This window comes from Clarias gariepinus, chromosome 11, assembly GCF_024256425.1.
Source record: "Clarias gariepinus isolate MV-2021 ecotype Netherlands chromosome 11, CGAR_prim_01v2, whole genome shotgun sequence".
Lineage (NCBI taxonomy): Eukaryota > Metazoa > Chordata > Actinopteri > Siluriformes > Clariidae > Clarias > Clarias gariepinus.
Genome location: NC_071110.1, coordinates 10974324 through 10998284, shown reverse-complemented (window position 1 = coordinate 10998284; position 23961 = coordinate 10974324). Strand labels below are relative to the sequence as shown.

General features: G+C 39.8%; 1 protein-coding gene and 1 long non-coding RNA gene across 2 annotated transcripts in view; both read right to left on the bottom strand.

The window, feature by feature from the left end:
• Nucleotides 1–2629: 2629 nt before the first annotated feature.
• Nucleotides 2630–5039, bottom strand: LOC128533605 (uncharacterized). Its single transcript, XR_008361365.1, has 4 exons — nucleotides 4999–5039; nucleotides 4536–4607; nucleotides 3398–3440; nucleotides 2630–3134 (listed from the first exon to the last, which is right to left on the bottom strand). It is a non-coding gene; the product is annotated as an uncharacterized LOC128533605 (long non-coding RNA).
• A 6697-nt stretch (nucleotides 5040–11736) lies between these two features.
• Nucleotides 11737–23961, bottom strand: part of LOC128533468 (myelin-associated glycoprotein-like) — a 28805-nt gene continuing 16580 nt past the window's right edge. Inside the window, exons 4-8 of the mRNA XM_053507739.1 lie at nucleotides 22566–22859; nucleotides 21787–21886; nucleotides 15108–15146; nucleotides 12096–12128; nucleotides 11737–11814 (exon numbers count right to left, since the gene is read on the bottom strand). Coding sequence (XP_053363714.1) covers nucleotides 11751–11814; nucleotides 12096–12128; nucleotides 15108–15146; nucleotides 21787–21886; nucleotides 22566–22859 — 530 coding nt within the window. The 3' untranslated portion in view covers nucleotides 11737–11750. The remainder of the gene's footprint in view (nucleotides 11815–12095; nucleotides 12129–15107; nucleotides 15147–21786; nucleotides 21887–22565; nucleotides 22860–23961) is intronic.

Genomic DNA, 23961 nt, shown 5'->3' with positions numbered 1-23961 from the left:
GGCTCTAAAATTTAAAATGTTCAGCAGGATTTTTAATTGTTATTGTTTAATTGATGTTTAATTGTTTGATGTTTAATTGTTTGCACCTTGAATAATTAATAAAACCTCACCTATTCTGGTACATCCCTTATGGAGGACAGCAATAGTCCCATCTCTGGTGCCTCTTAAATAATGGCACGCCTTGTCTCATCCTCAGTAATATCAATCAGACACATACTGTACCTGTTACATACACTGCTTATCAATGGAATTGGGTTAAGAACCTACAGCATTAGCATTATAATCATAAACTGTCAAGTTTGTGAGAGACGTGATCAGAATAAAATCACGAATGACCATGACTGGAGTTAACTTGCACATTTGTAAAGTTGTATAGTAAAAAAAAAAGTTGTATGGTAAAACATAAGTATAAAATACATCTATGTTTAATAATGGCAGTAAGAGCATTGCATTAGAAACTCACAGGACTGGGACTAAACAGCTTGGTGGCCATAGGCCATAGAGTCTAATCAGAAAAAAAGGCTTAAATTTTCTACAGGGGGAATAAACATACCACTTGAAAACAATGGAAAATGGTCATGTGGCCTGAGGAGTCCAGATTGACCCTATACAATATTGGCACATCAGGTTAAGAAGGGAAGAGCATGAAGTAATGTTTATGAGTTTATGACCTGTACAAGTGCTTGGAGGCAGTGTTATGACCTGTTGTTGGTTCAATTGGTCAGGTTAAGGCTAAGCAATATTATCTGAAAATAAAATGGAGTCAGCTCAATACCAGAATTTACTAAATGACCAGTTTATTATCAATAGATTATTCTTCGCTGATGACAGCTATACTGAACAAAAATATAAACACAACATTTTTGTTTTTGCTCCCATTTTTTATAAGATGAACTCAAAGATCTAAAAAATTTTCTACATACACAAAATAACCATATCTTTTAAATATTGTTCACAAATCTGCCAAAACTCTGTGAAAGTGAGCACTTCTCCTTTGCCGAGATAATCCATCCCACCTCACAGGTGTGCCATATCAAGATGCTGATTAGACAGCATGATTATTGCACAGGTGTGCTTTAGACTGGCCACCTGTAAAAGGCCACTTTGAAAGGTTCAGTTGAATCACACAGCACAATGCCACAGATGTCGCAAGTTTTGAGGGAGCGTGCAATTGGCATGCTGACAGCAGGAATGTCCCCCAGGGCTGTTGTTCGTGAATTGAATGTTTATTTCTCTACCATAAGCCGTCTCCAAAGGTGTTTCAGAGGAGTTGGCAGTACATCCAACCAGCCTCACAACCGCAGACGACGTGTAACCACACCAGCCCAGGACCTCCACATTCAGCATGTTCACCTCCATGATCGTCTGAGACCGGCCACTCGGACAGCTGCTGAAACAATCGAAGTGCATAACCAAAGAATTTCTTCAGGGAGGCTCATCTGCATGCTCGTCGTCCTCATTGGGGTCTCGACTTGACTCCAGTTCTTCATCGTAACGGATTTTGACAGATTTGTGAACAATATTTGAGAGATATGGTTATTTTGTTTATGTAGAAAACGTTTCAAATCTTTGAGTTCCTCTCATTAAAAATGGGAGCAAAAACAAAAGTGTTGCGTTTCTATTTTTGTTCAGTATATATTCCATGTCTCAATTGCAAACAAGTGGTTCTGGGGGCATGAGGAATCATTTTTACAAATAAACTGGCCATTTCAGCTTAAGGCAGTCAAACTAAATAATTCAGGGTGCACTGTTTTTGACCAGGTAGTGTACTGTACATACATAATTTTTTTTTACATAAATGACAGGATGATGGTATCAGAATACATAATCTATGTATTATATATCTATGTATATAATAAGTATATAAACTATATATATAGTATATAATCTTTGGTGTTCAAATCATATATTTGTCTAAAGCACTTTCTAACACACATTGCATATCACTTATTAGTGACATTTCTGAGCATGCTACTTTTGTAATGTTTGCTTTTTTTTTCATATTTATGTTCTTACCAGTCGCACCCTGCAAACATAGGGTGTAAAAGTTTGTTTTGAAACCTCAAAAATGTGCAATACGATTAAACACATATGCACTCACACAAATGCACATACTGTACAATGGAATGAATCAGGCAGTATAATATGTATGCATTGTATCTTAATGAATTAATCTTTATTGCATGGAAATAATTTGCACCCATGAATTACTACTCTCAGCACAATCATCTGTTGCCTCCCACTTCCTGAAAACTGCTAGATAGACCAGAATAAACTAATATATGTACAAGCTTATTTTTGTTATAAAGTATATGGTTACGGATGTGGAGTTATATTTAGGTGTTTTTTTTTTTTTCATATATGGTATTTTCTTTTGTCTTTACTTTATTTAACTGTACAAGTATGTTTTAAGGTATGATTATAATTCATTACTTTTGGTATATATTATAATAAAAAGAATGATAAATAACTTTAAATAGGAAACCTGTTCTATTTATTGTGATTATACAAATCAGTATATAATAAAAAAACAAATAAAATATTACAGTCAGTGTATTATTTTTTTAACACTTTTTACACTTTAATGGTAAACAAAAAACAAATAAAAAACTTTAGCAGTTGTATTATTGGTAAAGTCACTAATTTGTTTGTGTTTGTTTGTTGTCCATAAGTCTATTCGTAAATTAATTCTCCTCATTATCATAAGCATATTTCTGTGATGTACTGTACAGAAGTTGATGCTTGGATAGAATAGTTGTGTGGGTGTAAATGTAATTTGGTTAATCACTACTCAGTAAAAGGAACTAACACTCAACCTGCTAAAAAAGTCAAAAACAGAATAATCTGTGATAAAGTTCTTGTTGTTTAGGAGAAGTTTCTAATATGCAAAAATCTTGGTATCATTGCCAACAAATAAAGACTGATCAGCTTTTTCATTTAATAAATTGCACATACAGTACAAAGCATGAACAGAATTCTCATTACAATGGAAAACAACGTCTCTGTCAACGTTTCTCTTGTAAAGACACTTTACACTCAAACATTCCATTTGAAAAATAATAACAATATTTTTGTCATCAGATATTTCCATAAACATTAAGGTCACCCACGTTGGCATAGTCATCACCATCATCCTGTAAAAAAAAAAAAAATAAGCATAAAGATTTTACAAGCTGCAGAGTACTAAATATCTAACCAAAGCAGCCAAAATATGATTTAACAAAATATTGGTAATTTGCTTTTCCATTCAAAATTCACCTTTCTTTATTACATATTTTCTTTTATTTTATTATTTTTATGATGAAAACATTAAATCTATGTAATAAACACCATCATAAAATGGTAAGTGGTCATTTAAACAGACCAATATAAAGGAGATGTGATGGGATTTACTTACATCTAAACATACTCCACCTTGTGAGTTGTATGCTTTTTTTTCACTAACGTTTGATAAAAAAAGAAAGATTTTTTTAGCCACACAGAAAGCATAATTTTTTAACTAATTATTATTTATTTGACTGAATGTTATCTGAATGTATTTATAAATAAATTAGCATAACTAATTAGCAAAGTTAAATCACTATGTACAGTACTAAGTAAAGTACAGTAAAACTTTGGATTGAGAGTAACGCGGTTTGCGAGTGTTACGCAAGACGAGCAAAGATTTTTAATAAATTTTTTACTTTAAAAATGAATAAATCTTTGTTTATTAGTACCTAGTATCATGTATCACGCATGAGCTTTTTGTTTTGATGCCGAGCGTCATGTGATCACAGCTGAGCCAACGGCTTTTCTCTCTCTTGTGCTGCGGAATTGTGGGTAATCGTCTCCCCTGCTGGGTATAATCTCTCACTGGTATAATCAACATCCGTGTACGCGTGTACTGTTTACTGTGACCACGTGTGTCTGTGTAAAACATTTTATTTTGTGTCTGTATGCGGGTGTACAGTGCACGTGTTAAGCAAAAGCAAGTCTCATTAGAGACGTTAAAAATCCATTTTCTCTCTCTGTATCAGCCTGCTCTGCTCAGTGTTCAGAGTTTTATCGAGGGAACTTCCCTTTACCGATTCACTGCAAACGGAGCAGCGATTGGGAGCACCCTATAAAGTACACTTAGGAATGGAACGCAGTATGGATCGTTCGTTCCTTTACACTATTAGCTTCTATGAGAGTCAAAAAGACAAAAGAATGACAAAAGAATGAATGATTCAGACCAAGACTCATAATAACCGCTCAACTCTGTGTCCTATGTAATGCACTGCATAGCGTCCATGGGAGTCATTTGGCTAAAGAATGAACAATTCGGACCAAGACTCGAGAGGTAAATTCTTCTTGTCAGATTGCTGATTGGTCCACCTTTGATGTATACTTAAACTGGGCCATAGTGAGGTAAGTGATGTAATAGTATTGTTGCGTTTTTCACCGCTAAAAAGGAACTTGGAAAGACGAGTGAGCTTCCTTGCTGCCCAATGCAAATGGCTGGGTGTATATTATGGACTAGTGCAGCATAATACAATGTATGTTTAGTACTCTACCTCTTTGGAGATGGAAAGCGGGCTTTTGAGAATCCTGCCGTTCCTGATACAGTACTCGCACTGTTGTTTGGCCTTTAAACATAAATATTAGAATATTTTTATTGTACTGTGTCTCATTTAACCAAAAGAAGTTTTACGACTCAGATTTTATATACAGCATTTTTACAGCTTCTGTATTATATTAGACAGCTGAAATAAGGTAAACAATAAATATGACCTACACCTACAATACAGGAAGTAACCTTCATTAAGCATATTTTAACAAATTAAAGTCAGAAACTGATAATTCAGTTACCGTATGTATCTTTTTTTTTTGTCTTTTTTTATGATGTCTTTAAAACAAACCAGTTTTTACATGTGGTTGTCCCTACCTCATAATTTTACTGTCAACTGCTAGATGAGTTTACCTGTGGTTTCTTTAATACAATTTTTATGCTAAGAAAGAAGCATAATAGATACTTACTTAACATTTCTTTCAGGCTCTTGCCTTCTTCCATAGCCTCTTTAAAGCAAAAGAGGATATATAATAAGTATTTGTTCAAACTAAATAAATAAAGCTTAATTAATTAATTAATTAATTAATTAATTAATTAATTAATTAATTGATTGATTCAATTAATATTTGGTTTTCAGGAGCAGTCATCATAATTATGCCAGAAAGATATCTGGAGAAATCTGAAGAGATTCTTCAATCATCTTTGCAAGAGGTTATTTAACAATATCATCAATGTGAGACTTTGAAATTAGACTGTAAGGGTCCTCCACTAGAGGTCACTGTTTTTAGTTTGTAGTTTTTGTTGGCCGACTCAGTTTCCCAGCAGGCACCTCGGTCAGGTGATGCAGTGCACACCTGAACCGAGGTAGCCATCAACCAATCTATAAATAGCTGTTTAGACTGGGAAACTGGGTCGAGCATTTTTGGGTATTACCACTGTCACATGTGTGGGCTTTTGTTCTGTTTAGTTTTATGTTTAGTTTGTACTTTGATTTTAGTTGTGTTGACTTGGGCTCTCTTACCGGCAATGTCTCTGTGTATGTTTTGTGTGTCTGTGTTAGTGGAGCTGATTCAGTCCTGTCCTCCTGTGTTCTTGTGGTTAGCTAGAGCAGGTAAGTAGTTAGGTGTGTGTGGGGCTAGGAGCGTGCTTAGCTAAGATCTATATTGTGTTACAGTAACTAGCATGCTTCTAGCCTTAACCCCTTTGTGTCTCTAGCTGTCCTGTGTTTCCTCTACCCCTAGTGTTCCAGTGTGCCTAGGTTTAGAGTGCTGTCCCTCCTGGCTTGGGAGTAACGACTAGCTTGTGAGTGCTGCCTCCCTTAGTCTTGGAGGGCTGCCTCGCCTAGCCACTGGGTATCCTTGTCTGTGTTTCTGAGCCCCTATTCCCTAGTGTGTTTTAGCTATTAGGTAAGTATAGCTTAGTGCATGTTGGGGCTAAAGACATGCTTAGCTAGGTGTATGTGTAGCTGACTGCCATGGTTAAGCTTAGCTTAACCATGTTTAGCTAAAAGCCATGCCTAGCTGATTGCCATGTCTTTAGCCCTCGTCCTGTCCCTCTCTTGGTCTCTCGTCTCGTCTTTAAGTGTGTCTCGTCTTTAAGTGTCTCCCGTCCCTCTCTAGTGTCTCCCGTCCCTCTCTAGTGTCTCCCGTCCCTCTCTAGTGTCTCCCGTCCCTCTCTAGTGTCTCCCGTCCCTCTCTAGTGTCTCCCGTCCCTCTCTAGTGTCTCCCGTCCCTCTCTAGTGTCCAGTTTCAGCTCCACACCTCGTTTATGTCCTGTTGTGTTTGTCCCCCTGTTATGTGTGCGTGTTAAGTGTCTCGCCGCAGGGCGTGTTAAGTGTCTCGCCGCAGGGCGTGTTAAGTGTCTCGCCGCAGGGCGTGTTAAGTGTCTCGCCGCAGGGCGTGTTAAGTGTCTCGCCGCAGGGCGTGTTAAGTGTCTCGCCGCAGGGCGTGTTAAGTGTCTCGCCGCAGGGCGTGTTAAGTGTCTCGCCGCAGGGCGTGTTAAGTGTCTCGCCGCAGGGCGTGTTAAGTGTCTCGCCGCAGGGCGTGTTAAGTGTCTCGCCGCAGGGCGTGTTAAGTGTCTTGCCCTGTCTGTGTCTTACCAGAGAGCCCCTGTCAGCACAAAGTTAAGTATTGTTTAAGTTTGTTTGTTTCTTTGTTTGTATCTTTATTTATATTTTGTTTAATTATTATTAAAAAGACTCTTTTTTGATTACACCACCCCTCTGCCTCTATGCCTGCTCCTTCCGCCCACGGCGTTCAACACCTGCCAATACACCCAGATCGTGACAGAATGCTCGACCCACCAAGGCATAGCAGAGGGGGCTGGGACTAAAGCGGCAGCCTCACGTGGAGGCCACAGCTGCAGCACCCTTCAGGCCTCACGTGGAGGCCACAGCTGCAGCACCCTTCAGGCCTCACGTGGAGGCCACAGCTGCAGCACCCTTCAGGCCTCACGTGGAGGCCACAGCTGCAGCACCCTTCAGGCCTCACGTGGAGGCCACAGCTGCAGCACCCTTCAGGCCTCACGGGGAGGCCACCGCTGCAGCACGCGCCGAGCCTCACGGGGAGGCCACCGCTGCAGCACGCGCCGAGCCTCACGGGGAGGCCACCGCTGCAGCACGCGCCGAGCCTCACGGGGAGGCCACCGCTGCAGCACGCGCCGAGCCTCACGGGGAGGCCACCGCTGCAGCACGCGCCGAGCCTCACGGGGAGGCCACCGCTGCAGCACGCGCCGAGCCTCACGGGGAGGCCACCGCTGCAGCACGCGCCGAGCCTCACGGGGAGGCCACCGCTGCAGCACGCGCCGAGCCTCACGGGGAGGCCACCGCTGCAGCTCGAGGAGGTCCCAGCAACACCAGCAGGCCTCATGTGGAGGCCCCCACCCTCGTCCAGTAGCCCTTATTCAAGGCTCACCGCCTTCGGAGCGACACCCCAGCACAGCGTCCAGCACCCGGCTTCGATGTCGGGCACCCACCGCTGCACGGCGGAGGAAAAGCCAGTACTGCATCGGCCGCCCGGATTGGGGAACAACACAGCACTGTCTTCAGGGGCTCTACTTCTCAGAGCAATACAGTGCTGCCCCCTCCGCCCGGCCTACAACAGCGATCCGGTGCTGCCTCTGCCACACAGTTGACTATGGGAGCTAGCCCGTCGGGGTCGGGTGAAGGGACACCAGGGAAGTGCCCTGGGACCACCAATAGCGCTCCGGAGGAGCGGTTTAAGGGGGGGGGTACTGTAAGGGTCCTCCACTAGAGGTCACTGTTTTTAGTTTGTAGTTTTTGTTGGCCGACTCAGTTTCCCAGCAGGCACCTCGGTCAGGTGATGCAGTGCACACCTGAACCGAGGTAGCCATCAACCAATCTATAAATAGCTGTTTAGACTGGGAAACTGGGTCGAGCATTTTTGGGTATTACCACTGTCACATGTGTGGGCTTTTGTTCTGTTTAGTTTTATGTTTAGTTTGTACTTTGATTTTAGTTGTGTTGACTTGGGCTCTCTTACCGGCAATGTCTCTGTGTATGTTTTGTGTGTCTGTGTTAGTGGAGCTGATTCAGTCCTGTCCTCCTGTGTTCTTGTGGTTAGCTAGAGCAGGTAAGTAGTTAGGTGTGTGTGGGGCTAGGAGCGTGCTTAGCTAAGATCTATATTGTGTTACAGTAACTAGCATGCTTCTAGCCTTAACCCCTTTGTGTCTCTAGCTGTCCTGTGTTTCCTCTACCCCTAGTGTTCCAGTGTGCCTAGGTTTAGAGTGCTGTCCCTCCTGGCTTGGGAGTAACGACTAGCTTGTGAGTGCTGCCTCCCTTAGTCTTGGAGGGCTGCCTCGCCTAGCCACTGGGTATCCTTGTCTGTGTTTCTGAGCCCCTATTCCCTAGTGTGTTTTAGCTATTAGGTAAGTATAGCTTAGTGCATGTTGGGGCTAAAGACATGCTTAGCTAGGTGTATGTGTAGCTGACTGCCATGGTTAAGCTTAGCTTAACCATGTTTAGCTAAAAGCCATGCCTAGCTGATTGCCATGTCTTTAGCCCTCGTCCTGTCCCTCTCTTGGTCTCTCGTCTCGTCTTTAAGTGTCTCCCGTCCCTCTCTAGTGTCTCCCGTCCCTCTCTAGTGTCCAGTTTCAGCTCCACACCTCGTTTATGTCCTGTTGTGTTTGTCCCCCTGTTATGTGTGCGTGTTAAGTGTCTCGCCGCAGGGCGTGTTAAGTGTCTCGCCGCAGGGCGTGTTAAGTGTCTCGCCGCAGGGCGTGTTAAGTGTCTCGCCGCAGGGCGTGTTAAGTGTCTCGCCGCAGGGCGTGTTAAGTGTCTCGCCGCAGGGCGTGTTAAGTGTCTCGCCGCAGGGCGTGTTAAGTGTCTCGCCGCAGGGCGTGTTAAGTGTCTTGCCCTGTCTGTGTCTTACCAGAGAGCCCCTGTCAGCACAAAGTTAAGTATCATTTAAGTTTGTTTGTTTCTTTGTTTGTATCTTTATATTTTGTTTAATTATTATTAAAAAGACTCTTTTTTGATTACACCACCCCTCTGCCTCTATGCCTGCTCCTTCCGCCCACGGCGTTCAACACCTGCCAATACACCCAGATCGTGACATAGACAACCTGTATTGTTAGTCTAATACCAGTCTTTGTGGATGAACTTTGCTGAATGTGAAAGCTTTAGTATTTATTTAATTGAGTAAAATGTTAAATTAAAAGTGTGAAAAAACGAATGGAAAATAATGGAAAATAACAAAAATGCATTTTGCAGTTTTAAATATGAGGCTAAATATAGGCTTCCTTTTTACTGTAGTAAAGGAGGAACAAAAAAAAAGGAACCAAAAAAGACAATTAAAAAAAGCAACATGTCCTCGATGTACTTTGAATTCAAAGTTATGTCTACTTATTAGCCTTATTTGACTTTTTTTTGCCTTTATCTGTCACTTCATGGCTGATTTTATCAGATTTGGCAACAATTACAAATGTTAATTCAAACAGTTATACAAATAATTATATGTAGTTTGTCATGTGAATTCTCCTATGCAGCCACTGACTATGTGCTTAATTTCATATCAAATGAAACGGCTCAAGTTTGCCTGCAAAAATGCAGGTAAAACACTATATTGTAGCTAGCATTGTACATCTGGGGATGGATAAGCCATTAGATTGCAATGTGGAAATTGAGGATAAATGCTCCTGGCCCAGCTCAGTAAGTGTTTCAATATGGTGGACTTAGCAAGGATTCAGATAAAAGAGGTACAAAAATTGTTTTGCCTCTAAAAAAGGCATGGATTGACCTGAGGTAGGTTTTTTCTCAAACAAAAAAATTTGGTTTATTTTAGTTACGGTTTGTTAAGGCCAAGTTACACTAGCAATCATTAAATTAAGTTTTAAAACTACTACTACTCCTGGCCTAAAAAAGAATATATATATATATATATATATACTTACCTAAAGGATTATTAGGAACACCTGTTCAATTTTTTCATTAATGCAATTATCTAATTACATGGCAGTTGCTTCAATGCATTTAGGGGTGTGGTCCTGGTCAAGACAATCTCCTGAACTTCAAACTGAATGTCAGAATGGAAAAGAAAGGTGATTTAAGCAATTTTGAGCGTGGCATGGTTGTTGATGCCAGACGAGTCTGGCCGGTCTAAGTATTTCACAATCTGCTCAGGTACTGAGATTTTCATGCACAACCATTTCTAGGGCTTACAAAGAATGGTGTGAAAAGGGAAAAACATCCAGTATGCTGCAGTCCTGTGGGCGAAAATGCCTTGTTGATGCTAGAGGTCAGAGAAGAATGGGCTGACTGATTCAAGCTGATAGAAGGGCAACTTTGACTGAAATAACCACTCGTTATAACCGAGGTATGCAGCAAAGCATTTGTGAGGCCTCAACACGCACAACCTTGAGACGGATGGGCTTCAACAGCAGAAGACCCCACCGGGTACCACTCATCTCCACTACAAATAGGAAAAAGAGGCTACAATTTGCACGAGCTCACCAAAATTGGACAGTTGAAGACTGGAAAAATGTTGCCTGGTCTGATGAGTCTCGATTTCTGTTAAGACATTCAAATTGTAGAGTCAGAATTTGGCATAAACAGAATGAGAACATGGATCCATCACTGTGCATGGCTGGTGGTGTTGGTGTAATGGTGTGGGGGATGTTTTCTTGGCACACTTTAGGCCCCTTAATGCCAATTGGACATCGTTTAAATGCCATGGGCTACCTGAGCACTGTTTCTGACCATGTCCATCCCTTTATGACCACCATGCACCCATCCTCTGATGGCTACTTCCAGCAGGATAATGCGCCATGTCACAAAGCTCGAATCATTTCAAATTGGTTTCTTGAACATGACAATGAGTTCACTGTACTAAAATGGCCCCCACAGTCACCAGATCTCAATCCAATAGAGCATATTTGGGATGTGGTGGAATGGGAGCTTTGTGCCCTGGATGTGCATCCCACAAATCTCCATCAACTGCAAGATGCTATCCTATCAATATGGGCCAACATTTCTAAAAAATGCTTTCAGCACCTTGTTGAATCAAAGCCACATCGAATTAAGGCAGTTCTTAAGGCGAAAGGGGGTCAAATACCGTATTGGTATGGTGTTCCTAATAATCCTTTAGTTAAGTGTGTGTGTGTGTGTATATATATAGCCAGGAGTAGTTTTAGATTAAATTCTTAGTTTCAATATACACATAAAAAGTAAATTCACATATACAATTTAAATACACACACAAACAAACAAACGAACATTCACATACACACACACACAAATGTATATAATGTAATATATATATTACAATAATTAAATTGTAAAAGACATGCTTAATATATATATATATATATATATATATATATATATATTTATTTATATACTGTATATATATATATATATATATATATATATACTGTATATATATATATATATATATATATATATACTGTATATATATATATATATATATATATACTGTATATATATATATATATATATATATACTGTATATATATATATATATATATATATATATATATATATATACTGTATATATATATATATATATACTGTATATATATATATATATATATATATATACTGTATATATATATACTGTATATATATATATATATATACTGTATATATATATATATATATATATATATATATATATATATACATGTATTACAATGAAATTATTGTGGGCTGTATATTTATAAAACAGGCAACAGATAAGTCTACTTAGATTAGTTGTGAAAAAATCAGGCACTGTTTCATACTCCTCATCCATCCAACTGACCTGACCCTGTTGATAAGAGTAAAACACCCAGATAAGTCAATACTGAAAGTATAGGAAATGTACATCTCAACATTTATAGCATTTGGCAGCAGCCCTTATCCAGAGGGCTGCTGCTTGCTTTTTTATTCTCATTATACAAGGCCCAACAGTGGCAACATCGTGGTGTTTCAACCTGAGCCCTTTAGTAATTCAACACCATAACCAGTGACCTACCCTTGTACCTTTACAATGGCATCTAAATAAGTTAACATAATGAGAGTGGTAAGCATAACCAAGTGCATGCTTACCTATGAGACATTCTGGAGAGACGACTCCATACCCTTTAAAGAAAAATAAATAATTTACAATATTTTTAGAATAATAAACCACACTGTAGTGTAGTTTATTGCAGAACACACAAGTCTGTCAATTTATTTAAAAAAAATCATGCATTGAATGCAGTGCATTCAGTGGAAATGAAGACAGGTGTGGTTATCTATAACTTAGAATCAGGTACACAAAGAATATATGGAGAAGTAATATACAGAATTAATTGTTATATAAAAATTTAAAAACTATGCACATGCAAAATTATTTAATTGGCTTTTATGAATATAAACTTTGGAGGAACAAATCGGTTTTGCCACAGATTTTTATAATATGTTCGTTAAAATATGTAACTTATATACAAAGGATTTTTATGTGTAAATTTACATGGTAGGAAAATAAAATGCATTTGTTTTTGCACCATAATCTACCCCTTCATCTTCTTCAACATTTAGGTGAGCTTTAGAAGAACTGACTTCCTGCATGGGCATCTTCCCTATACAGTGGAACCTCGGATTACGAGTAACGTGGTTTACTAGTGTTCCGGAAGACTAGCAAAGATTTTTAATAAATTTTGACTTAAAAAACGAGCGTTGTCATGGTTTACGAGCTCCGAGTATCATGTATAACGCATACGCTTCTTGTTTTGACACCGAGCGTCGCGTCATCACAACTGAGCCAACAGTTTTTCTCTCTCTGGCGCTGCGGGTATTTATCTCTCCTGCTGGGTCTTAGTGCTCGTCTCTTACTGGTATAATCAATTCGTATGTGTATGTGTGTGTGTTTCTTTCTCTTGCGCTGCAGAGTGTGTGTGTTATGTGTGTGCGCGCATAATTTGACACCACCGGTTCACACACACACGCTCTCTTTCTCTCTCGCCTTTACTGTTAGTCAGTGTTTGAGTTTCTGTGTTATGTGTGTGTATGTGTTTTTTCTCTTGCGCTGCAGAGTGTGTGTGTGTGTTATGTGTGTGCGCATAATTTGACACCTAGCCTGTTCAAACACACACGCTCTCTTTTTCTCTCGCCTTTACTGTGTGTCAGTGTTTGAGTGTGTGTGTGTTATGTGTGTGTGTTTTTCTTTCTCTTGCCTTGCAGAGTGTGTGCGCGCCTAATTTGACACCGCGCAGGTTCACACTCCTTTAATGTGAGGAGGTGCTTCACTCACACACAACCGGCACGGTGTCAAATTACGCTCGCGACACATATAACACACACTCAGCAGCGCAAGAGAAAGAACACACACACACAGCGCCTGTGTGCATAAATGGAAAGACTTATTGGTCGGGATATATCTTTACTTTTTTTTAAGGTAACATGCAGGTTAATTTGTTATATTTTTACTTTATATTTTCATTAATTATTTTTATGTATTTATTTTTTTGGGCTGTGGAACAAATTATTTTAATTTCAATAATTTCTTATGGGAAAATTTGCTTTAATTTACGAGTGTTTTGGGGATACGAGCCCGCTTCCGGAACGAATTATGCTCGTAATCCGAGGTCCCACTGTATATAGTGTATAGGTGCTCAATCTGACTGTGATCTGGGGAGTTTGGAGGCTGGGACCTCCAAACTGGTCAGAGACCTGTTTTTAGCCTACTGGGCCTGTGTTTAATGGGCTGTGGTGCAGTGGGGTTCTGATTGTTTCTATCGTAGCCAGCTTTGACTTTTTTATATACACAAACAGCGCATATAAATAGAAAGGAATACAGGCATCTTAAGACAGCTCTCAAGGCCTGGGGATATCCTACTGTAAGTTGGCCTTTAATAAAAATAGACACCTGGACACTGAAACATAACAAGCAAAATAATATATGCGGTACAGTACAGTAAAGAGTGTTCAGAGATCTAAATTGGGTAGACTAATCAAGCTCTACATAGGAGGATGTACCAAAACAAAAAAAAAAAAAAAAACATAATCTCTGGACAAGAATCAGCAGTATAACTTTACCTGAAGGACAAAGGACACATATTTCAGGATAATAATGTACAAATCTTGGACATAGAGGCAACAGACTTGTAGGTCTTACTGTATACCCTGTCATATTTTTTATGCTCCTTTTCCTTAACCAAGACCTCTTCACAGGTCCACCTGGAAAGCCATGCCTAAGGACTCCCCCCACTCTCTCTCTGGTCATTATGTCTTGATGATTCTCCCTATCCTCTATTACTGATCTTCTTAATAACTCTATCCCTCCCCTACTTTCTAATTAATCATTCATATTCTCACTTTATCTGTTGTTCACCTAATGAGCCTTTTCAGACAGGGGAGAATCGTTGACCCTGGAAAATACAAATATGTGGAATTCTACCAACCTTGCCTCAGGTTGAAAAAGTTACTTGGATGAATAGTGAAACATTTTGACCTAACCAGAAAGAAGTCTAGTCACAATGACTCAACTTCCAGAAATGTAGCAATAATAATTTATTCAAACAAAATTCAAGTCTTTCAAAATTCAAGTCTTTCAAAATTCAAGTCAAGGCTTTAAGTTTTTCACTTTAAATGTAATAAGTCTAGAATAAATAAGTTTAACCTTGCCTTCTTTTTTTTTAGATGCATTGTATCTTCAGTACTGTACAAAAGTATCGAGCCACCACATTTTTTCACATTAAATTGAATTTTATTTTTATTATTATTCCGTGACAGGCTGCAAAGTCACTAAGGATACAATTTAAAAATGTTATGTTTCATGTTTATTAATGCCTGGAGTACTTTTCCTCAAGACTACATTAGAAATGCAAAAAAAGTATTTCTCTTTGGATGCAAAAAATGAATAAGTGAGGGGTGGCTCTAGACAAATACAAATGGCAAATACAATTGAACAGTATTCTCATTCAAATATTTTTTATCATTTAGAATATTTTTTTCCACAGAGTCGTAAAATCACAGTTATTAACCTCCTACATTATTAATTTATGTAGACTAATCACCAATAGATTAAAAATAACAAAATAGTCAAATTACATTATTATTATTATTATTATTGCTTACCCATTTGGATTTCTGGATTGGAGATCTTGGATCTGTTGCCTGATTGTGAAGAAAATATAAAAAAGTATTACAGCAAAAAATCATAAAAAATCTGTATCTACAGTATTCTATTAAGTAAAATAGTAGATTATATAAAAGTTGAATGATACATTTAAAAAATGCATCTTGCAATTAGATATGAGCTTGGTTTTGCAGTAGATATGAGAGAGGTTTAGTTTTTCCTATAGTAAAGAAGAAATAGAAAAAAAGGAACAGAAATCTTTTTATGCCTTGTCTTTGTCAGTCCATGGCTGATTTTATGAGATTTACATAATTACAAATTTTGTTTTATGTTACTGAGAAACTTTTGCAGGAGTAAAAATCAGGGCCCAGTTTCCCGAAAGCTTCTTATCGCTAAGTAGTTCTTAAGTTGTCCCTTAACCTCTTTTTTAATCTATCGGGTGCGATTCCTGAAATGTTCATACTCTTAGGTATAGTATACAGTATCTTAGGTAAGTCACCCATTCGTAAGGTTAGTCTGGACCAATCTTAACTTACTTTTAGCGTTGTTTTAGTTCAAGATGCTAGTCGGGGCCACTGAGTATGCAAGCACATTATGCCATGTCATCAAAGACATAATAATGACGGAATATACTGTAGGGCTGTTTAAGAATTTTATTTTATTTTATATCAGAACTAATTGAGGGCCTTTTAATTAGCCTATTTTTTTAATGAGACTAATTCATTAAAATTGGCAATCACTTTTAATATTGAACAGGTGGCAAACAATTGGGCTCTAAGTGGCTAAGATCATAAAAATGGGTAATTTTGGTGGCGTCCAGAAAGCAACAGATATGGCAAAACAGCGTGTTGTTGTGCTTAACCGAAGATGGCGCCGTCTGCGGAGCCGTGTGGTTCATGTAAATTTGTTTCATTAGGCAAAACTTCAGCCCTTTTGATATTTTGCCTGAGGTGGCTATTTTAAAAAAGTTTCGCCTTCCAAGGCAACAGATTATGGAGCTTCGTGACCTGCTCAGACCTGCACTTGCGGGCTAACGCATCATACTTAAGCTCTACGTCCCGATGTCCAGCTGCTTGCTGCTTTTTGTTTAAAATATGTTTTATTGATCATTAGCCATCATCCATGACTGGATGGAATTTTCTTTTGACAAGTTTTATTTTATGATAAAATTTGATTTAGTTAAATGAGATTGTGATGTGATTGTAATGCTTAAAACCTCTACTCTGTCATCTCATCGTATTTATTACATAAGTGCGCTATACAACCCCAACCACTGACATGCTTCTCCTAAAGTATCATAGGCCTACACATTAGAATATCTCTGTCAAAAGTTAACTGAAGAAAAAATATAGAAGACCGCAGCAGTTTGTGTATCAACCATGATTGTATAAGCCACTACAGGTTACATGAAAATATTAGCAACTGTATTATGGAATGCTATTGATAAGGTAAACGTTATTGGAAGAATTTTGTGCAATGTTTAATTTAAATAGAAAGTGCTATTTTTCTTAACGCTGTCATGCAAAAGGATTTCTGAGCAATCGATGTCAGCTAATTCAATACTTTCACTGTAGACAGCGCCTTGCAACATTGGACGTAAGAGGCAGCAACTTAAAAAGACTTCTAAGGGACAGTTTGGGAAACACACTCAAAAAAGTAATTAACTTACGTAAGATATATCTTAAGAGTCTTCTTTGCGCGCTTAAAGTGTTTGTTATCGGACAACCAGGCCCTGAGGAATAATAATTAAGACCTGACCTGACCAAGGTACCTTTGAAAATCTCAAGGGTGAATTCTCTTGTTTAGCCTTTGACTATATATTAAATTGTATATCAAATGAAATGCCTATCTTTACTTAAAAAAAAAAAATCAAGAACTATGCTAAACAGTCATCTGCTACTTTATAGCTACGGTATCTGGAGATGAATTGGCCACTAGATTGCAATGTGGAAATTGAGGATAAGTGCTCCTGGCTCAGCTCAGTTAATGTTTCAATATGGTGGACTAAGCAAAGATTTATATAAAAAGAGGTACAGTGATTGTTTTGCCTCCCAAGAAGGCATGGATTGATCTGAGGTAGGTTTTTATTAATTTACTGCTTATGTTTATTGCAGTTATTTGTTAAGGCAAAGTTACACTAGCATCCATTTAAAAAATACAAACATAAGTGTAGAATAAATTGGCTTGGCAAAAAAGGAGGTTTTAATGGGAAATTGTGGATATTAGAGGGTATTTTACTTTAGAAAAATTACATAGCTAACTACATAGTGTTCATTGTGCATATGACCAGAAAACCAAATGAATAAATAAATAAATAAATAAAGGATGGTTGAAGTTGTTAAACAATGAAAATTCTCTTTTAATATTTATCTAGATTTAAATGAACATCTAGTCTTATACTAAATACTAAAAATTGCTTTTTGCTGAAAAACATTATGTTAACATAAATCAATTAAGTATTAAATCAATGCTTAAATACTTTACTTGTTTTATAAAAAAAAATGTACCATTAAAATATAAAGAGAGAGAGAGAGAGAGAGAGACCGGTGTTACATCCAAGGGGGATTCTCTCACACACCTCACACTCCCGATCAGCTCTGGCTCCCCCTTTTCTCTGACCACAACAAATTACCTACTTTAGATGAAGGTATGTATTCCTGGCTGATAATGCATTAAAGATCATATAAATAATTACTGATTTTCTTTCTGAAAAACCATTCCTTTTTCAGAAATGTTCTACCAGTGTTAGTTTGTCCAAGCCAATCAGGACGCGGGACCTTATTAAGCGTGTCCTATTCATGTTCAGGCTGATATGTAGCATGATTCATTCAGTATGACATCCCTAATATTTTGCAATGTAATAGCTAAAAAACAACAAAGAGCTAAAAATTGCATAAGTAAAATGTCATGAGTAGTTAGCTGCTAGTTGCTAACAGAAAACCTAATCTTTAGTTTTAACTTTTAACTACTTATGGCTAACCTAGCCCACTAAAAACCTAAGATGACTGGGTTAGCCTTTAGCAGTTATCCACTAGGCAAGGGGTCAACAACCCATGGCCCTAGAGCGCATGTGGCTCTTTCATCCCTCTGCTGCGGCTCCCTGTGGCTTTGGAAAATAAATATTGAGTATTTAATTTATTTTATTTTATTTCATTAGTTTTTTAAATATTAGCCTGTGGTTAGGAGTGCTGCATTCCGATTGGCAAGTACTTCCCTGAGAAATTTTCCCCACATGCTCATGTTTTACCTGATCTGTCATGTGCTCTTTCCCACGTCGCCGTTTTTACCCTGTCTGCACACCAGTCTCGCATCCAATGCTGATTACTCCAGCATGTAAGTATGCACTGCGCACTGTTTCTGTGCCGAATCATTGTGTGCCTTTCTTGCCTCAATTTTCTTGCATTTTTGCTTCCTAGCTTTCACGTTGCCAAATTCTCATTTTCTCAATTTTCACCTCTTTTTATCCTCTCTTTCACCTTCTGACCAACTGCACTTGGATTTCTCTTATTCTACTCTGCCACATAACAGACTAATCTAGCCAGTAAAATTAATCCAGCCGAATTTAACCGCACAACATCTGTGCTGGAGAGCCAAGGCACTCTTTTCGGCTATACTTTTAAAGTATACAGTATACTCTAAGGAGGGAGAACAAAGGACGCGACGCGAAGCGGCGGCCCCAAGGGAAACCAGCCGACATCAGAAACAGGCTGAGAGCCCGTGCACACCTCTTCCTAGCATCCTCCTCGCCAACGTCCAGTCACTGGAGAACAAGCTCGATGACCTCAGGGCCAGGATACAGTTCCAGAGAGACATGGCTGAACCCAGCGGTGCCGGACCACGCCATCCAGTTCTTCTCGGTTCACCGCATGAACAGGACACGGGACTCGGGAAGGTCAAGGGGAGGCGGTGTGTGCTTAATGGTGAACAGCAGCTGGTGCAACAGCGCGGGTGTTGTTCCTCTTACATGCTCCTGCACACCAAATCTGAAACTACTGTCCATCATGTGTTCATCCTTTTTATCTACCTCGGGAGTTCACATCGGTCATAATCAGCGCCATTTATATTCCACCACAAGCGGACGTGCGAGCTGCATGAGGTACTCACACAGCACCAAACACAACACCGGGACTTTCATCAACACATCATCTGCCCCACCAGGGGCGAAAGGACACTGGACCACTGCTACGCTACAGTCAAGGACGGCTAGAAGGCACAATCCCGCCCTCCATTTGGTAAATCCGACCATGCCGCCATCTTCCTTATGCCAAAAAAAAAAACAAAGGCTGAAACAGGAAGTTCTCGTTCAAAGGCAGGTCGTCGCTGGACAGACCAATCGGTGGCCGCACCGATCGTTACAGGACGCACTTGATGACGCAGACTGGGACATGTTCCGAAAGAGCTCCAATAACGTCAGCTGAATACGGAAGCGGTTGTGGGATTCATCGGGAAACTAGTGAATGATACCGTGGAGAAAAAGACTATCAGAACGTTTCCCAACCAGAAGCCGTGGGTGGATAAAACCATCCGCAAAGCTCTGAGATCTCGCACCGCTGCCCACAATGCAGGACTTGCGTCGGCGGACATGAACCCGTACAAAGCTGCGTCAAATAACGTTTGGAAGGCGGTGAAAGAGGCGAAGCCGTGCTATGGAAGGAAACTAGAGTCACAACTCCAACAGAGTGACTCTAGGAGCCTGTGGCAGGGACTGAGAACAATAACGGACTATAAGGCACCAACATCCGGTATGAAGAACGCGGATGCGACTCTGGCAGACGAGCTGAACACCTTTTATGCTTGCTTCGAGGCTGCAGCTAAAGACGCTAGCGATGCTAACACTAGCAATGCTAATGCTAGCAGCGCTAACGGCTGCAGATAGGAAGACACTGCCAGTACTCAGCAAGTGCCATACACACTTGCACGAAAACACGCTCATCATCACCAAGCACAACGTGAGGAAAGCCTTTAAGAGACTGAAAACCAGGAAAGCAGGAAAGCAGCAGGACCAGACGGCATCTCAGGTCGTATTCTCAGAGCCTGCGCAGGCCAGCTAACACCTGTAAAGACCAGCTAGCACCTGTGTTTACTGAGATATTCAACGTCTCTTTATCTCAGTGGGTGATCCCCACATGCTTTAAAGAGTCCATCATTGTTCCTCTCCCGAAGAAACCTCATCCTGCTCCTCTTAACGATTATTGCCTTGTAGCCCTCACCTCGGTAGGGAGATTGGAAATACCGGACATACTCAACCCACCACAGTTTGCATACCGCCCGAACCGTTTCACAGACGATGCAATCTCTCATCTCCTCCACACATCGCTCACTCACCTGGACACTTGGAAAGGGAATTATGTGAAAATGCTATTTATCGACTACAGCTCTGCATTTGATACCACAATTCCCTCCACACTTACCACCAAGCTGGAGCACCTGGAACTCAGCTCATCAATGTGTCAGTGGATCTTAAATTTCCTGACTGGCAGACCACAGGCAGTAAGGATGGGCGGACATGTCTCAGCCTCACTCACTCTCAGAGGAGATTGGAAATCTGGAGAACTGGTGCCAGAGGAACAATCTTCTCCTGAACGTCAGCAGAGCAAAGGGGCTGATAGTAGACTTTAGTACAAAGCAGGAGAGAAACTACCAGACCCCCGTCATTAACATGAGCCCAGTGGAGAGAGTGGACAGCTTCCTATACCTCGGTGTTCACATCACGCAGGACCTGTCATTGTCCTGTCACATCAACACCGTGGTGAAAAAGGCCCGACAGCGTCTCTACCACCTCAGACGCTTGAGAGACTTCAGATTGCCCTCTAAGGTGCTCAGGAATTTCTACTCCTGAGATGCCGTCTGGTCCTGAGATGCCGTCTGCCGAATTTCTACTCCTGAGATGCCGTCTGGTCCTGAGATGCCGTCTGGTCCTGTACCATAAAGAGCATCCTGACGGGAAACATTACAACCTGGTTTGGAAACAGCACCATGCAGAACAGACGAGCTCTACAGAGGGTGGTGCGATGAGCAGAGCGCATCATCCGCACCGAGCTCCCTGACCTGCACTCGATCTACAGCAAGCGGTGCTGGACCAAAGCCAGGAAGATCGTGAAGGACCTCAGCCATCCCAACAATGGACTATTCTCTCTGTTGCGGTCTGGGAAGTGATTCCACTCCCTGAAGGCCAACAAAGAGAGACTGAGGAGGAGCTTCTTCCCGCAGGCTATAAGGTCTCTCAATCACCCCACCACACAGGACTAATAACATCTTTTTGAAACTCCCAACATTGACTGGACAATCATGGACACATTCATACACACTTGCACAGCATATTTATATTTTCATTTCTGGACCATTGCACAAGACACTTTAATAAGTCAATTGTATGCATATTTGCACAACCATTGCCACTTTCAAATTTTATATATTATTTTACTAGTTAAAGTTATTTTCTTTAGTATTTCTTTTTATCCATATTTATTTTTTACATATTTATTTTAAGGTCACTGGCGGTTGTACTATAAGCATTTCACCGCATATCGTACTGTGCAATCAATGCAAATTGAATGCAAGCAATACAAAACTAATGCATTAAGTGTAAACCATCAACATAAAGTACAATATACATAAGTATATTATTGTACATAAGTACAATATACCTGCAAAAACAAAAACTTAATTCAGACTTACTTGTATCTCTTGGTCACGAAGAAGCATGCAGTTCCAAATAAAATGACAGTCCCGAACACAGCAACCACAGGAACAATGATGTGAAAGAAATTCTCCTTACCTGAAAAAAATGCTGAGCTATGTAAAGGCACATAATTATTTTTTCAAGTGACTTACACACTTTGCATTTTACTTAAGGGTACTGTTTATATAAAATAATAATTTGCATAATAATTGGTCTTTTCTAAATAGGTTCTATATCATTCCTGTAACCTGTTTCATTTTATTCATTGACAAGCTATGTCTAGGCTGTTTATTAAGATGCATTTCACATCAGAAAAAATTGTCAAATTATAGCTCTCATGTAACTTTATTTAACTTTTGAAAAATTATGCCAATATCAGCAGTATTTTTTTTTCTGGAGTTAACCAGGATTTTAATAGTTCAGTTCAGACCTTATTTGTCACATGTACATTACTGTGTGCAATTCTTTATTCTTTGCATATCCTAGCTTCTTTTGTTAGTAAGCAGCAGTTAAAGCACGGGGTCAGACATTATATGGACCCCTGGAGCAGACAGGGTTAAGAGCCTTGCTTAAGGGCCCAACAGCATCAACCTGGTGAAGTCAGAGCTTGAACCATCGACCTTCTGATCAGTAACTCAGAGCCTGAGACACACACTGAGCGAACACTCCCCACAACCCATTTTATAAAAAATATTATAATATTCTTTGATCAGCCCTAACTAAAAAACATATTTCATTAAGAAAACACAACCTACAGTACTTTATGTTGTCTTACGTTTGACATATATCTTGCTAGTGACTGCAGTTTTTCTGTCACCATAATAAGTGACAGTGCAGGTGATGTTTGTGTGATCATCCTGCTCTGTGGTAGTGAAGGTTAGGAGGGACTCCACTTCCCATACTCCATGGCCCTGGTCCCTATAGGATGAACGAGTTTTAACATCTTTACGACTCCATTCAATAGTTGGCTGGTGTGTGGGACAGGTGTGTATGACAGTGCACTTAAAGATGGCAGGTGTTCCCTCCACGAAGGACTCTTCTTTATCCAGATGTGGTTTGTCAGGTTCAGCTGTGCACAAAATGCGGTGAGATTACTATTAAATAACTTTGATATTCATAAATAATGAATTTAACGATTATATTAAAGCTAGAACTAGCTCGTTCGTTATTTTAATCAAATCTAAGAAGAGAATTTAGCATAAAGGAAAATAATATTCATGTCATTTTATCAAAGCATACAGTAACTTTTTTACAACAAGTATTTAAATAATGATGCTGCATCATTGAGCTTTCTTGACAACAAACCAGGAATGACTATGAGGTAAGGTAAATATAACCCTGCCAGTCAAATATTTTGTGGAGTTTCTTACTTTTTTATTACATTATACCCACTATTAGCAAATAAATAAGGACAAAATCTAAGTGTTCTATCAAACCCCTAATAAACCATTGTAGTAAAGGACTTGTTAGTTCCCTTTCAAAAGCTACACTCGATGCTGCGTGAAAACGCTATGGGAATATTTCCTCGTGACCGGTTGTAAAGCACGTGTTTTGGCATATATAACCTCGGTCAGGTGACGTTAACCGATGAGGTTAACTTGCACCTGCAGGTTATAAATAGGAGTAAACCGGAAACATCCTCAGATCTTTTTGTCTTCAGGATCCGTTATGTGTGTGTGTGTGTGTGTGTGCAAGCACTTTTTTAAAAGAAAGTGAATCTCGAAGAGGGCGATCTCCACGCTTTCTGTTTTCAGTGTTTGGGGGAAGAGCACGCTATCTCGGGCTTGAGGGAGCAGGTAAGTATTGGAATTTTCTCCCCATTTAAGTCGCTCGCGCTCGGCTTTTTAAAACGAAACCATGAGCCGTGACGCATTTTTAGCAGAAGCGCACGAGACAGAATTTTTTCTTTTCTCTCGCCGGATCATAAACTTTTACCGTCTACTTTTCGGCGCTTCCTGTGAGTGGGAGTAGGGAACGTTATAAGAGGTGGTAACACGCGCAGTCGAACGCGTACACCTCGATTCACCATAAAAAAATAAATAACCCAAACGCTCAAAGTTAGACAACAGGTTTCTGTCGGTGGCCCCTTCTTGGCGACCTCCATGGTGTCCGGGCATGTTATTTCACAAGTTCTGACGCATATCTTTCTTATTGAACTGAATTACTCACGA